We start from the raw sequence: 20,908 nt of genomic DNA on the forward strand, positions 1-20,908 counted from the left end.
GAGGGTGGGGGGAGTGCAGGGGAACATGTGCATGCGTGGGGGCAGGGCATGTGCGGGGGTGCACACACATGCATGGGGCATGCATGGGGGGGCGCACGCATTGCATTTTGGAGATTTGCATGCACTTTGGTCACTCGGTCCGGAAAAGGTTAGCTATTGCTGTACTATGATCTCCCCAATACCATCTTCCAAGCCTCAAACGTTCCTCAGACTCTTCTACCTGTGAGAAGTATGAAGGCAACACCAGCTCTGCAAGCTTCAACTGCAGTTACATAGTTCTTAAAACTTTATATGCCGTCTCTGGCTTGGCCAGAAATGTTATCTTAATTAGGTCATGACTGAATCTGATGATAATCTGACTGGCAACCAGCGATATGAAAGTGTGACAGAGTCTTGAAAAAGCCTGATTGGAGCAACAGTAATGGCAAAAAAGCTGAATGAGTAGCTGGGTTGGAGTCCATGACAAATAAGGCCTCATTGAGGAGTAGGGCTATCAGATGCTTGGTGGCTGCTATCTAATTGGCTCATTAGCTAAGGATAGTTTCAGAGAAGCAACAGCTGGAATGGAATTCATTGCCACTAAAGATCTGCAATGCCCATAGGTACCCAATATTCTGCAAAGCCTTGTAATCTTTCTTTCAGCTACAGTTAAAATCTGGCTGGTAATAACTTACATAATCACAAATTTATGGCATAAAAATTGTATTAATCCTCAAGATACCAAAAGACTCTTGCAGTATCTCTGAAAAGAACTAGCTTCCCTAAGTATTAGAGAGAACTAGCCTCTCTAATACATAATGATATGGGGATTTATAAATAATCTAAGAAAGCAATTCTGAATTAGACTTTTCCCAGAATAGCTGCATCTCGGTTTTTCCAATGTAAATGTATTTGCCACTGAGATATATATTATTTCTCTTGAGATCACTGTCAGTTCAGCCTTTCACTGATTAAGCCCCTGACTAATTTGTGTCATATCTGCCTTATTAGACACTACATCTACTAATGTTTCAAATATACAAATTTTTGGATAGCTTATGGGGAAAATCCTCTACAGGGCACTGCATTCTTTACATGTCCTTTCCTTTTAATTATTTAGTTATTTAGATTACTTAATCATCTTCCCACAACAAGTTTATTAGGACATCACACAGAGTAAAAATCAGGAAATTAAAAACAGTAAAATGCAACAGTTAAGGCACCAGTTAAAAAGAAAGCAAGTTAAAGAAAATTTAAAAATAATAAAGTTTAAAACAAGAAATGCTGTGAGATGATTGCCAAGGACTGAGAATGAAGACTTTGCCTGTTGCTGGAAATGCATTAGGTTAGGCATCCACTGCATCTTCTCCGGGAAGGTTGTGACTGTATGGCAGGAGTTGTCACACATGCATCTTCATGGCTGCTGATGTACTGCAACTTTCTCCCCCTTTGCTAAAGGGGGCGTGACGCATCCGCCTGTGGGCCATGAGTTTGAAAGCCCTGCTGTATGGAGAACACAGAAAAGTTGTCTCCTAATCAGTCATGTGACATTCCACAGTCTCTTCTGTAGTGTAATAATGACAGTCTACAAATCTAGCCTGGGAAAATGTGAATTGAAGAGATAAACAATTATAGTTGCATGCAATTTGGAGGAGGAGAAGTTAAAATGAGGAAAGGTGCAGGCAGAAAAGAGAATCAATTTGCAGCAGAGTTGCTGGAGATGTGGAAGAAAACAAGAAGACTAGTGAACCATTAGACAATATTAGTTATGTCCAAGTTCACTAAACAGTTCCAGGGCAGTATGAAATGAGACCACACAAGAAAGAAGATAGACAGTGAGAGCATCAGGCTAGGGACATATCTATTCTGTGCTCTACACAAACTTGATGGTGAACATCCGAGACAGAGATAGTCAGCTAGCTGAGGGATTGCCGGCAAAGTATAATTAACACCCTTGATTAACTCTAATTAGAGGAGTTGGAGATAGCTGCACACACATCACAGTCACAAGTTAAAGCTAGACACGCTGCAGCCCCAAAATCAGGGAATCGTGAATTACTGCTTTTGTGGTATGTTAGTCTTTTTATGACAGAATCAGTAAGTGAAGAGAGAGATGGGGAAAACAGATGTTTTAACCACTTACAGGATTAGCCCAGCACGGTATAAAGGGAAAGAAATGTTTCCAACATAAGCCTGAGTTAAATTCAAATAGAGACGGAAACATCACCAAAAGGTTCTGGTATGCTGAACTTCATGAATCCCCAAGTATCTAACAGGACGTGTTTGTGACATGATTCAGAAGACCTGAGAAACAGGGGACTTTTGGTTAGCTGCTGGGAACACATTAAAGGAGCTCCTTGCCAATGGTATTTCACAATTAAAAAGGCCCACTTAACCATATCCAATCTGATAGGGCCGTGATGGTGAACCTATGGCACCAAAAAACGCCCTGCAAATGCCCCCCAAAATGGACAAAACCAGTGCAAAAACAGGCATGCACACGCTGGCCAGCTGGTCTTTGGGTCTCCAGTGCTCCAGCACACACGAAGATCACCTGGCTGGCATGCATGCATGCATGTGTCGGAAACCTGAAGTCCAGCTAGCTGGCATGCGCAAATCAGTTGATCTTTGGGGTTGTGGCGCTCTGGTGTACGCATATGCATGTGTGTTCCGGTATGGTCACTCGGTGCCAAAAAGGTTCACCAGCAATGTGATAGGGGTAGTCAGAAAATAGCCTCTCATCAAAAGAAAGAGAGACTTCTTTATGTTCTTAAGGGTTTTAAAGGTGAAACAAGCACTGAATTCTATTTATAATTAGACTAGGAGTAGTGAAGTTAATAAAGTACTGATGTAATATGCATGTCAGTTTCTAAGATGCAATGCTACATTGCTTTGCTCTAAATGAGAGCCGAGAATGGTATATAAGAGGTTTCCAATAGATTATGATAATTGTCTTGATCGTTTCAGTGAGGAAATAGCATAATGTACTGTAAATTAGTAGCTTTTACAATGAAGAATGAAAAGATAATGTAAAATATGCTGCAAAACAAACATGGAAGAAAGTCAGTTCAAATTCTAAAATGTCTACATGCCCAAATTTTAAAATTTCAAGACTGTATCATCCTCTAGAAACTTTAACAAATATAAAAATTCAACACTGAGCTATAGGATATGAATTATAAAAGCATGTCATTGATAAGTAGGATACTGGAACATTTGAGATGGGGCTAAAATTTGCCTTTTAAATACATTAATGCTTTATTCCACTAATTCTTTTAATATGAATATCCTATGAACTTCCAAAGAAATATATTCCAAATATTAACCCATATTATAGGTCTATTTCTATTTTAAGTAGTAGCTGATTTTCTGTACGTGCATCCTTCCTTCTTGTTGATATTCTCACTTCTAATGCTTCAATAATATTTCATAAGGAATTGTGCTTTGTATCTGTGGAAATATGAAATAAAACTTCTCCTAATGCATTTGGGAAATAAAACTGATCTTTCTTAGGTTCACACAAACCCCTAAAGAATCTTCTGTTATTAAATTAAAATTAATTTTCATGACCACAGGAATATGTCAAAGAATTTACATCATGAAGTTTAATAAAAAAAAAATCCCTTTTTATTAAAGAATGAAACAAAAAGGAAACTATAGATCCAAAAACATAAACAAAAGCAAATAAAAATATTAAAACCAGACTATAATTAAACACACACACACACACACACACACACACACACACACACACACACAATCTTAAGGAACTACACGGATATTTAAAACATTGTTACTAAATATTCAAACATAAATATATTTATAAATATTGAATATAGTTTTTCAATATGTACCATAATATTTGCATAAAGAATTACATTAGGATAAGCATTATTAATACAATACTAAATGTGTACTACTGTAGATTGAAGTAAATTTACAATATACTTTATTTTAAGGAATGAGGAGCTGACGTCGCAATGATACAATGTGCGATCTCGGAGCTCCGAGATCGCAGTTGATACTTTTGCCACAGGATGGTCCTTTTGGACCTAAACCGTCCCGAAGAGACGGTGACAGGGAAGAGTACGTCTTGCTGATCTCAGGGACATCGCAAAGTCCCTGATTGATCCAAGAGAATCTCTTCTTGCCGGTGACAGAAGCACAGCCGTTAGCTGCTAAGGTTGGGACAGCTCCAGAACGGGAGGAAAGCAGAAAGAGAAGTGTGTCCATCTAGTGAGGAAATTTTATTGTTATAAAAGAAACTGCCTCCCAAAAAATCAGAGCTAAGTTAAATTTGCAAATATACTTTATTTTAAGATTTTTTTTCAACACTCTTTTCTTGTGTTAATTTTTCAGTCAGATCAGTTTTCCATCCTGATCTAATCAAAGATGTATTTTTATTTTCTAGAGTTTTGCCACAATAAACCTGACTTTTAACAACAGGAATTGGGTCAATTTGTTATGTTAGATCAATTTATATGTTTTAGTGGAAAGTGATCGTACATTGATTGCAGGATTCATTTTCTAAGACTGATGGGTTTTAATTGCAATTTTCTTCAAAAAATTGACAGCCTAAAGAACTAAGAAGCTTATTACGCACCAATTTGCAATCCACTAATGCCAAATAGAAAGCTTACAATTTATATTGTGTCCTTTCAGTAGAGTATACTGCAATCTAAGAAATTCTATGTCATGAAGAATTCTAGTGAGAATCAATGTGTTCAGATCTTAATTTATATAATTTTGAAGATTCCTTTACTATTTAAAAAAAAGTAGATATACACCTTTGTTCAAATGTTGTTAAGATCAAAACTGGTAAGGTTTAAAGATCTGATGAAGGAATTTTGAAGTTAACTCATTGGAAACTAGGTGTGGTCTTGTGTCCCAAATGTGCTTTTCAAAAGGCAGTGGAATTTTGTTTTCCTTGAAGACCATTTCACTTCTCATCCAGAATGTCTTCAGAACTAAAAAAGCTTTTTGGATGAAAAGTAAATGTCTTCAAGGGGAAAAGAGAGAAAGTCATGCTGCCTTTTGAAAAGCACCTTTGGGACACCAATGACCTGGATGACTGAGAAACTCCATAGGCATTGGGTCTTGTGACCACTCCTTTTGCAAAATATTCAGCAGCAACAGAGTTTCCTTCAATAACTAACTATCTAATCTTTTTTTAAAAATCCTCTATAGTCTCATACCTTGATTGAACAAATGTATTCTCATGTTTTAAAAAACAGTGATAAATGAATAGGAATAGGGACAAAAAAGTCAACAGCCAAAACTTTCACCCTCTCCAAGCTTTTAAATTAAGTTATTCATATTAATTAAAAAAGAATTCTCTGTTGGCAGGAGGCAGCTTCAAATAATAAATATATTAAGAACAACTCATGTAAAATCTATTTGTCTTGTTTGACAGACCAAACTAGTTGGCATGGTAATGCGGTAAACAATATATACTTAAACTTCAGCAAAACTTTTGACAAATTTTCCATAAAAACCTAGTAGACAAGATGGGAAAAGATGGGCTAGATTATGCTACCATTAATGGCTGCAGAGCTGGTTAAACAGTTGTACACAACCATATGTCAATGTCTCGAGATGGAAGTAAGTGTCAAGGAGCACACTACTGGGCTCTAGGCTCTACATGACATACAGTAGGTGGGGTGATAGCAAACATCTTAGAGAACGGTATTAAGATTCTGGAAGATTTTGATGAGCTGGACCAATGAAGAAAAGCCAACATGATGAATTTCAACAGAGAAAAATGCAATATTTTGGGGAGGAAAGTCAAAAACATCCATAGAAAGGAGAGATCATTCTAGGCCAGTGATGGCAAACCTTTTTTCCCTTGGGTGCCAAACGTGCACGTGCGTGCATATGCAATAGTGCGTGCTGACATCCATAATCCAATGCACCCCATAGCCCGCCCCCATGCATATGTGTGAGACCCCCGTTATGGTGCTAGCAGGCCTCCCTGAAGCCTCCTGGCACCAAAAATGGGGTGTTCGAGTCCCCCACCCCGTTTTAGTGTTAGCAGGCCTCCCTGAAGCCTCCTGGCATCAAACATGGGGATGGCTTTGGCTCTCTTCTAAAGGGAGAAGATCAGCACCCAACCTTGACTTGAAGTGGGGAGCCGCTCTGGATCGCATGCCATAGATTCGCCATCATGTTTCTAGGCAATAGTACTTGCAAAAAGTATCTGGGTGTTTTTTGGTGGATTCCACATGGAACATGAGTTAACAGGATGATTTAGATTAAAAAAAGATGAAGAAATGTTGATGGCAGGAAATGGAGTACAACACTGAGGAGGAAGATCATGCTTTATTGGAAGCAATGATCATTGGGTTCAAAGAAGAAAGAGGGAACAAGAACAAAGAGGTTGTGACCTGAGGAGCAGGAAATTTTAAGACTTTGATTTGCTGATGGCTTTCTATGACCCTGGAGGTGGTTCGTGGTGGGTTGTTTTCATTACATGTAAATGAGAGGCAAAAGCACTGCACCTTTTCAAAAGAAGGAGAAGCATCGAAATGCTCTGTTCTCATGTTACCAAGCAGTGGAACATTAGTTTAGACACCTGTCCTCAATTTAAAATCACCAGGACCAGATGGATTACACCCCAGAGTTCTGAAGGAACTAGCAGACGAGATCTCAGAACCACTGAATTATATCTTTCAGAGATCCTGGAACACTGGGGAACTACCAGAGGACTGGAAAAGAGCTGATGTGGTTCCCATCTTCAAAAAAGGGAAAAAATTAGATCCAGGAAACTACAGACCTATCAGCCTAACCTCAATACCAGGAAAGATTCTGGAAAAAATAATCAAGCAACGAATTTGCGAACACCTAGAAGCAAACAAAGTAATAGCCAAAAGCCAACATGGATTTGTCAAAAACAGATCATGCCAGACTAATCTTATTGCATTCTTTGATAATGTGACAAAATTAGTGGACCAGAGGAATGCCGTTGATATAGTTTACTTGGATTTCAGTAAGGCTTTTGATAAGGTAGACCATAACCTACTACTAGATAAAGTAGAAGAATGTGGGTTAGACAGCATCACCACCAGATGGATTGGTAACTGGCTGACCAACCGCACTCAACGTGTAGTTCTCAATGGAACTGCATCTACATGGAGGGAAGTATGCAGTGGAGTACCCCAAGGCTCTGTTTTAGGCCCAGTACTCTTCAACATCTTCATCAATGATTTGGATGAGGGAATAAATGGGGAACTCATCAAATTTGCAGATGATACCAAGCTGGCAGGAATAGCCAACACTCCAGAAGATAGGCTTAAGATACAGAAGGATCTTGACAAACTTGAACATTGGGCACTATCTAATAAAATGAAATTCAATGGTGAAAAGAGTAAGGTTCTACATTTAGGCAACAAAAACGGAATGCACAGGTACAGTATAGGTGATACCTTACTCAGTAGTAGTAACTGTGAAAGGGATCTTGGAGTCCTAGTGGACAACCATTTAAATATGAGCCAGCAGTGTGCAGCAGCTGCCAAAAAAGCCAACACAGTTCTAGGCTGCATCAACAGAGGGATAGAATCAAGATCACGTGAAGTGTTAATACCACTTTATAATGCCTTGGTAAGGCCACACTTGGAATACTGCATTCAGTTCTGGTCGCCACGATGTAAAAAAGATGTGGAGACTCTAGAAAGAGTGCAGAGAAGAGCAACAAAGATGATTAGGGGACTGGAGATTAAACATATGAAGAACGGTTGCAGGAACTGGGTATGTTTAGCTTAAGAGAAAGAAGGACTAGGGGAGACATGATAGCATTATTCCAATATCTCAGAGGTTGCCACAAAGAAGAGGGAGTCAAACTATTCTCCAAAGCACCTGAGGGTAGAACAAGAAGCAATGGGTGGAAACTAATCAAGGAGAGAAGCAACTTAGAACTGAGGAGAAATTTCCTGACAGTGAGAACAATTAATCAGTGGAACAGCTTGCCTCCAGAAGTTGTGAATGCCCCAACACTGGAAGTCTTTAAGAAGATGTTGGATAGCTATTTGTCTGAAACGGTATAGGGTTTCCTGCCTAGGCAGGGGGTTGGACTAGAAGACCTCCAAGGTCCCTTCCAACTCTACTATTGTATTGTATTGTATTGTATAAAATGGAATGTCTGCAGTTTTCTATCCAGCTAAATTGTTGCAATTCTTTTATTAGGCCTGCTGCTGGGCATTTGTGAAACATTTCTGTCTTCTGTTTTTTGTATCCAGGTGTGTCTTTTCTTCCTGCTTGGCAAGATTAAGGGGACTTTTGTTTTAGGGCAGGAATAGTCTCTTCAGGTCTGATGGGATTATCAGTAAAGGAGGGGGTGGCATGACTATGCTTGGCCTGGATTTTGTTCATTAAGTTCTATGAGTAATCCTCCAGTTTTAGTTTGCCACAAAAGAAAAATGAAACAACACCCACCCCAAACAGTGTAATTCTAGGCCACAACAATAAAAATACAGTGACAAGACCAACATAAGTCATTCTCTCCTCTTTACTGTGTTGGCTTTAGAATACTGAAATGTGTGTTCACTTCTAAGCTTTGCATTTTAAGAAGGTTATTGACAAACTGGATGGTGTCCAGAGGAAAAGCAGCTAAAAGGATTAGGGTGCTGGAAGGAATAGATTTAGGATGAACACTGAAGGTATTCTAAAAGCCAGTGTGTGGGATAGTAGCTAACGGACTGATCTAGCAATGGAGAAAATACGGGTTAAATACATCTGAAAGTCAGCTCACTGGCTGACTTTCGGTCAATCACTGTCATTCAGTCTAACCTACCTCAAGAGTTGCTGTTGGTGGGAGGCGGGGGGAAATGATCCAAGAGAGCACTATGTACACTGTCTTGGGGTCCTTAATAAAAGGCCAGATATAAATCCAACACATAATTAAAAATAAACCTAGTGAAGGTTGCAGGAAATATGAGCTCTCCTCAAATACAGGAAAGATTATTTTGTGAAAACCGGGTTATACATGCTTAGTGTTGTTCCCCAAAATAAGAAACAAATTGTAGATTTAATTTTTAAGGGAGCAGGTTTTGCTTGGACATCAAGAAAACGTTTCTTAGAGTATGAATTGTTCAGGTGCCTTGGCAGATTGCGTTTCACCTGAGATATGGTCAGCCTTCCCAGCCAGGAAACATGGACAATTTGAACTTTATTGTAAGGCTGCATTAACAGAATCTTGCAAGTCTGAAAGTGCAAATCTCCCACCATCATTTTTACAGTCTGATAAGTCAGGGAGGATGTTTTCTGAGTTTCTTTCTCTGCCTTTACGCAGCTTTGAGCCCCCCCCCAATACTTATCTGATCATTCCCCTAGGCAGCATCTCTTCCTCATCACAGGTATTTATGATCAAGCTGAATGTCATCTGTCAGGGCTCCGGTACTAGTGGATACCTGCACTGGGCAGGGAGTTGGATAAAATTATCCTCAATATTCTTTTGATCCTCTACGAGGGCGTTCTTGCTGCACTCTGACCTTGCTTGTTTTCTTGCAGAAGTTTCATTACTAGGTAATGAACTAGTAGTTACTAGTAGTAACTAGGTAGCACCATCAATATGTAAGGAGTGCAGTTTTCTGTCAATTTACATTCTGGCGGCTTATCCATTTTGTTGGAATATGTTGTATAGGTCCTTGGTGCTCTCTGAGCTTGCTGTTGTATAGATTCTCTATTTCCTTTTTCTGCTGTTCCGCGTTGCTACAGTGTGTTTGGGCTTGTTTAAATGGAGTCCTTACACAGCTTCTCTTGTGGGAGGTTGGGTTGTTGCTTTGGTAGTGGAGCACCTGGCTAGTATGGATGGTTTTTTTGTAGACTTGTGTGTCTAGTTTGCCATTGTGGTCTATGCTGATCAGGAGGGCAAGGAACAGTAACGAGGTGTTGTTATTTTCTTCTTTTCTAGTAAAAGGGGGTCCTTTAAAAATGTTGTTGATGGTTCTGTGACGGTTCTCTAATTGGTTCTTTTGACAGCAAACTGCGTTCCTTAGTAGCAGTGATGATATTACCTAGTTTGAGTAATGAAATGTCTGCAAGAAAACAAGCAAGGACCCCTCATGTCAACCCTGAGCTACAAATATTCTCCTTTATTAATTCCATCCTTTATATTTTATGGTTCTATGATTTTGATTTCTTAATATCAGAGGAACAGGGGCATCACAGCTGGAAAATCACAGCCACCAACGGGGACTTACAAGGAGGAGGAGATAGGGTCCCAGGAAGGCAGGAAGCCACGCTGTTTGAGGAGGGTCCAATAATGAAGAAATTTCTTCAGGAGTCAAAGTTTTTTTAAATTTCTACACTGGCCAGACTGGATTGAAATTGGAGTTAGAGGAGAGGAGCTCAGAGGCGTGGCTTCAGCTTCAACCCAGTCTCAAGGCCAATTGGCTGTGATCATACCATTCTGGACCATCCTGCACACACCTCTTAAAATAACAGTTCAGGTAAGACCAACTGTCATCCTAACCAATAAAGAGTTCACTGTAACTCAACTCATACTCATTGGACATTATTATTCATTAATAACATGAATAGATCCTGTTACCATATTCTCTAAAAGGAAGATAATCCTTAAATTAAAATAATCCTCTCAAGAGTGAAGAAGAAATGTTCTAAACCTACTAAAACTTCCTGGGTGATGCCTTCTTAATCTGTCAACCTAGGATTGCTGATTTTGGTTCAACACACCACCTGTCCCTCAACAAATGCATGCTTAAAACATGTATATATCTCCAGATACTTAATGTGTATACATAGAAATCTACCTAGCCACACTACAAAATAATGGCTGGCCAAACCAAAAAATATTTATTAACTGACTCCTTATCTACAAATATCAACCAATCGTGTTCACAGTTGAGTCAAGGAAAGAGAGAGAAATAAAATTGGATGGAATTGAGGCAAGACAAGAAAGGAAAGGGACCAAAACCTTACAACAATGTCAACTTTAGCAGATAATTTAGCTCGGATAAACTCAAGCAAATCTTCAGGATAATGTCTGTCAACTTTTTAAAAAATTGTATCTTCAGCCCCTTGCAACTTTTCCCATCTGGGAAAAGATCCTATCCAGGAAGATAATGCTTGAATGGCATCAACATATTTCCTAGTTTGGTATGCTTTTGTAAACTTCAATCAAAGTTTGCTTACATTGCACAGTTTGCATAATTATTGATTTTAATTGTTGTGCATACATGGAAAAAACCCATCTTTACATGTAGAGAGCCAAGTAGTCCGTAATAGAATCAAGACTGTTGAAACATTAATGGGATTTGAGGAAGAACGGTCATTTTATCATGGTCCTACTAAGCCATGCTAATGAAAAATGTCGCCATGATTTAAGTTCCATTTTAATCCTGAGCAGAGGAGGTTCATATTATGTTACTTTAACTGGTGCTAATCCTTTAGAATACTCCCTTCTGCATATCTAACCCAATTGGATTTACATGGAATTCTGCATTTTCCCCTCTTTCTGTAATTCTTATTGCTAGTAATTAATGGTGGATTATTTGTACAACTTCTAAACCTGCTGCTATATGAAATTAAAAATAAGCCTAGCATTAGCACTTAGATTTATATATCGCTTTACAGTGCTTTACAGCCCTCTCTAAGCAGTTTACAGTGTCAGCACATTGCCCCCAACAATCTGGGCCCTCATTTTACTCACCTTGGAAGGATGGAAGGCTGAGTGAACCTTGAGCCTGGTGAGATTTGAACTGCCAAATTGCAGGCAGGCAGCATTCAGCAGAAGTAGCATGCAGTACTGCACCCTAACCATTGCACCACCACAGCTAGAAGTCTAAGAAAGGAGGCATCTGCCAGGGATGAGTGACAGGAGCCAAACTTGCAATCCTTTCTTGTCAACTACCTCGCTACTATTTTTAAAAAAATATTATCCTGATTTGCCAAGACAATATTTTATTCTGTTCTAATCTTTTATTGGATTTCCAATCTACTAAACATATTTTCACTTTTTAAATTCTGAAGCAAGTTGGGTTCAATAATATGTATAATCCTCACAATACAGCTACTTTCCCATTACGTTTGACCTTTTGGAGTGTGTGTGTGTGTGTGTGTTTGTGTTTGTGTGTTTAATCCTAGAATTATGATTCCCAGTTTGCAGCACCAAAGTTCTTTTTATAAATCAGATGAAGAAAGGGAAAAATCTGAATAAACCTATCTGTTGGAGAATGACAAACAATGTTGCAAAAGCAAGTAAATCTGGGCTTTATTATTGCCTTTGGGAAAACTTCCATAATGAAAATATAAACACAGATGTTAAAAGTGGAAGGGCAGAATAAGTTATTACTGGTGTATTATTTAGAGAGTTAAGATTTGAAATTATGTATTTCTAAAAGCATTGTTACTCTGAAAATATAGTGCTCACGGTTGCCCCCAGGCAAGTCTGAGGTAGTTATCTTAAAATAACATGTGTGTTGCTCTTTGTGGAAGAACAGTGCATTTATAGCAAGGCAGAGAATTTGTCACCCTCCAGATAGAACTGGGCTAGAGTCCAGTTTTCCCTACCTGCCATGCTGGGTAGGCTGAGAGGACAACACCATTTATGCTATTCAGGTAATCTTTGACCACAACTGTGATCAAAATCTTCATCACTAAATGATGTGGGCCATAAGTGAGTTGTGCCTGACTTTACAACTTTGTTGTGTTCATTAAATGAATCACCACAGTCATTAAGCAAATCCAGCTCCCCCTATTGACTTTCCTTGTTGGAAGCCCCCTGGGAACACGTGATTCTGGGATGCTGCAACTGTAATAAATACCTCACAAGTTGCCAAGTCCCTAAATTTTGATCATGTAACCATGGGATGTCGTGATGGTCATAAGTGTGAGGATTGGTCATTTTTTCCAGCACCATAACTTTGAACAGTTATTAAATGAATGGCCATAAGTCAAGGACTATTAGTACTTCTCCAGAAAGTATATCTTCTCCTAATAGATCTTCACTCAGTCCCCAAGAAAGCCAGCAAGGATGGGTGAAAATTAAGAAGATGAAGAGAAATAGAAATGAGGATACCAAGAAACAGCTGAATCAGGCAGACATATGTGGGAGTAACCTTTAATTTGACCAGCAGCACAGTTTGAATATTTAGAGAGCAACTTGGAGATGGCAAAGGATGATTAAACAATCTTGACCTATGGAGGAGAGGGGAGGAGAAGAGGAGAGGAAGAGCTTCTTAGGAATTGGGTAGGGCTCTGTTTCACAAATAAGGAACATGGAAGATTTAGAGAAGATTGTGGAAAGCAATTATAATAGCACAACCTTTCTCAATTTAGTCCCATCTAAATGAAGTCAAACTAAACTTTGTTTGTGGGAGATTATGGAAAATCAAATACTTAATTTTCTACAATATTTCAAGTTCACTGCTGCTTTCTGAGGCAAGATGAAAATTTATTTTGTCCATAATCATAAGGGAAAGTTCTGGAAAATAATCAAATTGAATGCAGTGACCTAGAGAAATATTAATTATTTTTATCATTAGATCAGAGGTAGCATACAGATGATGCATGCGTGAAGCCCTGTCTTAATTCCTAGTACTTCCAGTTAATGGATTTCTTGTACAAGAGAACTATCTGGGACACAAAAGAGCTGAGCACTGTGAGAGCAGCAACTACAACTGGACATTGATCTGATTCAATGTAAAACTCAATTTCTTACTTTCAAAGTAACAAATACGTAACTCAGAAAAGTTTACCAATAAAAAAAAGAAAATATTGATGTGAGTGGATACATTTTTCCCCCTGTGCTCCACTCCTAAAGCTTAAGGAGCTTGTTTTGTTCTTATTGGAGAATGCAGAAAGGAGAATACAAAAATTTGCCGTCAATTCATTTATAGGGGGAAAGTGCGCTAAATACATTTAAACAACTTTGTACCACAAAATGGTTGTAAATTATTTATACTGCGGGGCTGATCTGGTTAAGCACCTCTGCCTACCCTCGTTTCTACCAATGGGGCAACAATCTACATTACAATGGCCTTGGTTTCATGCCATCAAATATCCTGTAGACCAGTGGTTCTAAAACATTTTAATGTCAGAAACGCCTTTACATTCTTAAAATGATTGAAGGCCCCAAAGAACCCAAAGTGTATGTGGGTTATATCTACCAATAGGTAAGGGAAAGGTTCCCCTCACATATATGTGCTAGTCGTTCCTGACTCTAGGGGGCAGTGCTCATCTCTGTTTCAAAGCTGAAGAGTCAGCATTGTCTGAAGACATCTCTGTGGTCATGTGGCTGGCATGACTAAACACTGAAGGCACACAGAATGCTGTTACCATCCCACTGAAGGTGGTTCCTATTTTTCTACTTGCATTTTTACATGCTTTTGAACAGCTAGGTTGGCAGAAGCTGGGACAAGTAACAGGGGATCACTCTGTTATGTGGCACTAGGGATTCAAGCCATCAAATTGCTGACCTTTCTGATCAACAAGCTCAGTGTCTTAGCCACCACACTCCTTATTAATAGGTAATGTAGCAGAAATTAAAACTGAGAAATGTTAAAATATTTATTTGACTTCAAGAACCCACTGAAAGGGTCTTGGGGCCTTCTCCCCATCAGTCAGAAACTAGAGTTTCCCCTTTTCTTCCCTACCAGTTGAAAAAGCTTCTTGGATGAGAAGTGAAAATGCCTTCAAAGAAAAAAAAAACAAAGAAAATCCAGTTGACTTTTGGAAAGCACTTTGGGAAAGTTTCTCTTCTTAAGGGGCTGCAATTAATTTATAAGCCTTCAGAACAGATGAAGTTAAAGCGATTACCAACATCATAAATTATCTTCCATACAAGTTGATTTAGTATTTCCTGTTGGTACAAAGTTAATATTTTGGAACATTATTGCCCATTATCTTGAAGGATATGAGGGTAATGTATTGTAACAAAACAACTGTGGCTTTTTCATAACTGACATTGAATTTCAGCAGCAAAATTATCAATTTTGAATGGGGAGTACGGAATCATCAATAGTTTCCAACCTAATCTGCTTAAAGAAGAGAAATATAAAAATCAAAACTTGAAATTTAAATGCTATTATCCTATCGCTCCCAAGATAATGATAGATGATAGCCTATTTCCTTTTTTCCCCCTTAATGTAGGCTGCTTCTCTTTGGAGCTTGTTATGAGATGTGGAACTTAAAGTACTGGTAGTTACTGTCTATGGAGATTTTCAGTCATCCAGGTCATGGTTGTCCCAAAAGTGCTTTTTCAAGAGGCAACTGGACTTTCTGGTTTTTCTTTGAAGACATTTCACTTCTCATTCGAGAAGCTTCTTCAGCTCTGACTGGGTGGTAGGGAATGTCAGAGCTGAAGAAGCTTCTCGGATGAGAAGCGAAATTCTTTGTTCTGACCCAGAGCATGAAGAAAACTCCTTGTCCCGACAAAAACCCTTTTTATTAATTTACTGTGATTTCTGCTCATTCACATCCAGCAGAATTCACAGTAAATTAATAAAAAAAGTCTTTCAAGGGAGGATTTGCAATCACATACCTTATTTGGCTTGGACAGTTGACAGGCCGATATCTGGCAAGGAGTCTAAAAACTTGGCAAGGAGTCTTGGAGAGTCACAAACCAATTAAGCGAACTAATTGTCTCCTGCAAACTCTGCTCCCCTTTCGCTCCTTTTATTTCCTCTGGGAGGAGCCATTCATCATCCACCTGTGGCCTTACTCCCAAGTCGACCCCTGTTCTTTAGCTGTTCCCTTCGTCTGGCAACTCTGCGCATGCACACACTGGGAACAGCCTCCAGCTGTTTGTCTGACTCTGGAGGCAGCTGATAACTGGCATACGGCTCTGGCCCCCTCTCTGCCTCCAACATAGAGCCCTCATCAGAGCCTTCCCCAGACTCCATGACTGGCCCATGTTCCTCCCCAACCTACTCACTGTCTGAATCTGCTGCCAGCTCTGCTGGCCACTGGTAGGCCACAAAAGTCTTCAAAGAAAAACCAGAAAGTCCAGTTGCCTCTTGAAAAAGCACCTTTGGGTTAAGTGGTTACTGAATCTCTGATTTTGGCAGGTGGTGCCAACTGGTATGGAAGAAAGGGGAGAACTTTAGTTTCTATTCTTTGGCTGAGAAGGGGAAGTGAAAAGAAAGACTAGATGGCTTAAAAAGAAACACCCAGGGAAGGAAATAGTGATTAAGACTTACCGTCACAGTTTTGGAAAACTCTGTTCTTTTTAGCTCTGTAAATAGGAGAAGTTTAAGGAACACAGTGGCACTCCTCCTCTCAGGAATGCCATCAGAGCAGACTTCTCTGTTGAGTGCTCACCAGTATCAGCACTATCAAGTAACTTACACATCATGAAGCTTTATTTGTGCCTATCATATCTCATTCATCTACTTCATATTTCTTAATTTAGATCTTAGATACAACATCTTTTCTGACTTGCCACCACTGAGACATGTGAAGACTATAATTCCAGAATCCCTTAGCTGAGATTATGCAGCCCCTATGGAAAAACGCTAGCTTTACGATGGCCAACGTGGGACTTTCGGCACATTTGTTTCTCATAATGAACTTCTTAATGTGATGATTATTATCTGCTTTTTAGTGCATGAGTTTTCATCAGTTTTTCCTCATTAAACTGCTCCATATTTAAATAGTGGCTGTGTTGTCAATGTGCTTGACCTTGAAAGGGAAGCAAGCTCGATAGAGGGGCAAAAGGAAGAGGGAGCCCAGAACATTAAATATTTAGGCATTCAGAGAACATGATTCCTGAAAGGCAGGGAGGTGGTAGAGTCTGGGAAAACATGACCTGCATGCCAAGGGAAAGGCTTCATGACTTACTGATGAAGGGAGAGGCATTTGCTGAAGGAACAGAAGACAGTGAAAGAAAATCCTTTTTGACGTACCTTGTCGGTGTAGACGAAGAAGAGAATCACCACCGTGAACTCCAGCACAAATATAATTAACAGCATGATAAAAAACTGTCAAGAGAAGAGGGAGCGGGAGAGAAACAAAAGCCCAGAAACATCAAAATCTGGTTTGTCTTCCTGGCACTGAGCAACATATAAATCCATATACAAAAGGACTGGGATCGTGGCTAGCTTTGGTTGGGGAGAATAACCTGCATCCGTGTAGTACTGCTTTAAATGCATGTGGAGGATCCACTACTTGGATGTTCTTCCACACAGGAAAACTAGCATGTCAGAAAGCTTTTTCTCTTGCCACACCATACTGTAAGTGGAGAGAACGCGTTTAAACACAGTAGCATCCAGTGATTTGATCCTTACCTGTAGGCTGAAATGGTGCATCTAGATAACTTCAGTGAGAACTTGGATGAGGTTATCTAGATGCAGATCAACATTCCCCTATCTAGTGGATTTCCTCCTGATGCGTAAGGACTATAATCTCCAGAGTTCCCAGCAAGCATGGCAGCCATACTGATTAGTAATAGCAGTAGACTTATATACTGCTTCGTAGTGCTTTACAGCCCACTCTAAGCAATTTACAGAGTCAGCATTTTCCCCCCAACAATCTGGATCCTCACTTTATCGACCTCAGAAGAATTAAAGGCTTGAACCGGTCAGGATTGAACTCCAGACTGTGGGCAGAATTAACCTGCAGTACTAGTTTCTAACCAGTGCATCACAACAGTTCTTCAAATTACTTAGATAATTTCTTAAGATAACAAATATTCAGCGAAAGACACGTGGTTAAAACTCCCTAAAGCATAAGATAGTTTAAAATATGCATATGATATTAAAATAAGTCTAAAACTATGTTAATTAATCAAGAGACAAGATCAGATATTAAAAACTAGCTATGCGTAGCATTCTGCTTATTTGTTTTGTTTTGCTTTTTTTTTGGGGGGGGGGGTAATGAAAAACAATCTCAGATGACTTTGAGCTGAATGGATGAGTCAAGTAATTTTCTAACCCAAAAGAATTTCCTTTATTTACTGAATTTATATTTTTCCTTTCTACTGACAAATCTTCAACACACGTAATACTTATGCCTCCAGCAATTTTTCTGCTTAAAATCACTATACATGTTGTTCTTTTCCCCCTCCAGGGCAAAAGGTATTTCAAGAAAACAGCTACAGGATGACACTTAGTGACAAAATAGATTAAGAAAGAATTAAGCACCCTTGCTTCTGTTTTTACACCACTCTGCTTTGTAGAACGTGGGCTCTTTTTTTTAAAAAAAGAAGTCAACATAAAGATATAAACAAGTGTACAGTATCTAGGAACGGGGAGAAAATTGTTTAGATCATTAATTCATATTATCCAGGCATATAAATACATAATTACCAAATATATATGTTAACCAGAAAACAGTAAAAGATTTATACTTGCCCTATTCCTACTTCTGGAACCCCATTTTCCCTTTCGAAATTTGCATGGAAAAGTGTATCCATTACAAAAAATGAGCACCAAAAATGGATTGATATTGGAAGAAGTCACAAAACGTATTTAAAAATGATTTTTCCCTGAAAAAGTGTATACTTTAAGGAAAATGTGTACTTAAGTGATTAATACAGACACAGCAATTGTCTTTAGACAAAATGACTGTAAGGATGGAAAAAAATGAGAAATAGAGGGCAGTTTATTTGGCATCACACACACACACACACACACACACACACACACACACACACACACGGTATATGTAGTTTTGTACTACAAAAGGTTTTTATTTTGTTTTAATAAGTTTAAGTTTCAGCTAAGAAGTTATAATTGCTAGTATTTAGTTCCCTGTAAGAATTGCATAGTCCTTTAATTTCACAATAATGAACTATTGAATCCCATTACATATTTATATATCATATCTCTATTTTATAAATCATATACACCTGGAAATCAGTTTAACTGTAGCTTTTTACTTCCCTGTGAGTTCAACAGTGGTAGAAAATCAATAGCTTGTCAATATTTCTTGAATTACAACTCCCAGCATCCCCAGCCAACAATGAGTAATGGTAGAAATTGTATTTCAGCAATAGAATCCCATCCCCCACTCTAAAAGATTTCACAGAGTTGAGCAAAATCTTCCTTCCTGTTTGTTTCAAAGCTTTTCTAAAATGCTTTACAAGTTGAAGCAAGCTGGTTTGTTTCTATGGCAATATAGCCAAAATTGACTTCCAGAATAAAAGACAGAATAAGTTTAAACAGCAGTGATAATAGATAGTGATGAAGTAGAACAGACTGTGACACCCTGGTTAGACCTAGGGAACCAATAGTACTGCAAATGTGACGCTTGTGGATCACCAGTTGCCTATTTGCTTCTAGATTCCATTTAAAGTATTATATTTGATTTTCACTCTGAAGGGTTAAGACCAACAAGCAACAACTACTAACAAGCTGAATTGAATTTAGATGCACTGCTCCTCTTGTTTGTTTTAATAGGCCCTTGATTAAGAAAATAGGTTTTTTTCCCCATTCATGTTCAGGCTGCTAACAGCTTTTACAAATTTATTTGGTTAGCTTGAATATGACCACTTAATGCTTTAAATATTTAATAGTAAGTGCAGAGTTGGGTTTTTCTAAAAAGATATATAATATATTTTAATGTAATTTGTCTCTCCATCCGAAAGTTTGTAAAAAATCCCTTCCTTACCAGGGCAGCCAGGTTTGGTTTTCTCTGTCCATCACCTGCTCTTATCTCTCCTTCTCTAAGTCTCTAAGTTGCCCCAATTTCATGAATAAATGTTGACTAGAACCTGGATTGCCCTGCTTTTATACAAACATCAATCACTGCACCATGCTGGCTCTCACTATTTGGTGTGCCACATTTATGATATGTAACTTTTTCTCTCCTCTTCTTCCTCCTCTCCCTCCATACATTTGTTTACTAAAATTAGACTGAAAATGCAATGCACAGAATAGCTAAATCCATCGGAGTAGGATATATTGTAGGAATAGGGGTGACAAACCTGGGGATGGAGTCAAAAGAGAGATGAGCCTAGAATCCCTATGTAGTCACAACCAGATTAAGTCCAACCTCCCTTGAATTTCGTGGGCTTTTATCTAACTTCAAACAGGTGCTAACTGTTGGTTGAGAATATTCCTGTGCATAGATTGTTTAGCAATAAATCAATTTAATTGGACCTTCATATGTGGACCTGGTCTTTCACGCTTGACTATATGGAATAAGGAAACAGTAAGGGAAAATGATTACCTGTTATTTACAGCTTTAATTTCTCCCTTAGGTAATTCAAGTAATAGAGGGGTAACAAAATGGATAGACTTTTTTCTTCATTCCATTCAGCAACAGAAGAAGGTATGGGCAAAGGTGAGTTAATCAGATTCTTAATTTGGCTTTAAAGAATCTGAAGGAATTTCATATTTGTTTATAGAAATTCTCAGTCATCCAGGTCATCTTTGCCCCAAAGGTGCTTTTTCAGGAGGTAACTGGACTTTCTTGTTTTGTCTTTTGAAGACGTTTCGCTTCTCATCCAACAAGCTTCTTCAGCTCTGACTGAATGGTGGGGAATGGAAGGATTTGAATTCCTTGCAGACAGCTGGTCATTTGTCTCCTTTTTGAGGGTCATTGAAGCACTAGGAGGTTTATCTGTGTCCAGAGGGTCACCTGAGAAGGAACCATTAGCTCTATTCAGGTGACCCCGAGGACACAGATCTAAGTGCTTCAATGACCCTCAAAAAGGATGCAAAGAACCAGCTGTCTGCAAGAAATACAAATCCTTCCATTCCCCACCATCCAGTCAGAGCTGAAGAAGCTTCTTGGATGAGAAATGAAATGTCTTCAAAAGAAAAAACAAGAAAGTCCAGTTGCCTCCTGAAAAAGCACCTTTGGGACAATTTCATATTTGGTTTTCCCTTTTCCCTCCTGCTCATGCAGAAGTAGCCTACCCTCAGCCCATCACTGTTCTGCTGGAAACACTTTCTTCAGCCCACTATTTTCTGCTCATTCCTGATTAAGCAAGTCATTTTATTCCCATAAAAAATATTGGAATACTTCTATTGGA

The 20,908-nt window shown here is 38.8% G+C and overlaps 1 protein-coding gene across 10 annotated transcripts in view; it reads right to left on the reverse strand.

Annotated features, from left to right (window-relative positions):
• TSPAN4 (tetraspanin 4) overlaps positions 1-20,908 on the reverse strand; it is a 752,078-nt gene that overhangs the window by 61,666 nt on the left and 669,504 nt on the right. For all 10 annotated transcript variants that reach the window (XM_081970276.1, XM_081970273.1, XM_081970275.1 and 7 more), the window contains one exon: positions 16,836-16,910. In XM_081970276.1, coding sequence (XP_081826402.1) covers positions 16,836-16,910 — 75 coding nt within the window. The remainder of the gene's footprint in view (positions 1-16,835; positions 16,911-20,908) is intronic.

The sequence above is a fragment of the Natrix helvetica genome, assembly GCF_964273705.1.
Source record: "Natrix helvetica genome assembly, chromosome: 1".
Lineage (NCBI taxonomy): Eukaryota > Metazoa > Chordata > Lepidosauria > Squamata > Natricidae > Natrix > Natrix helvetica.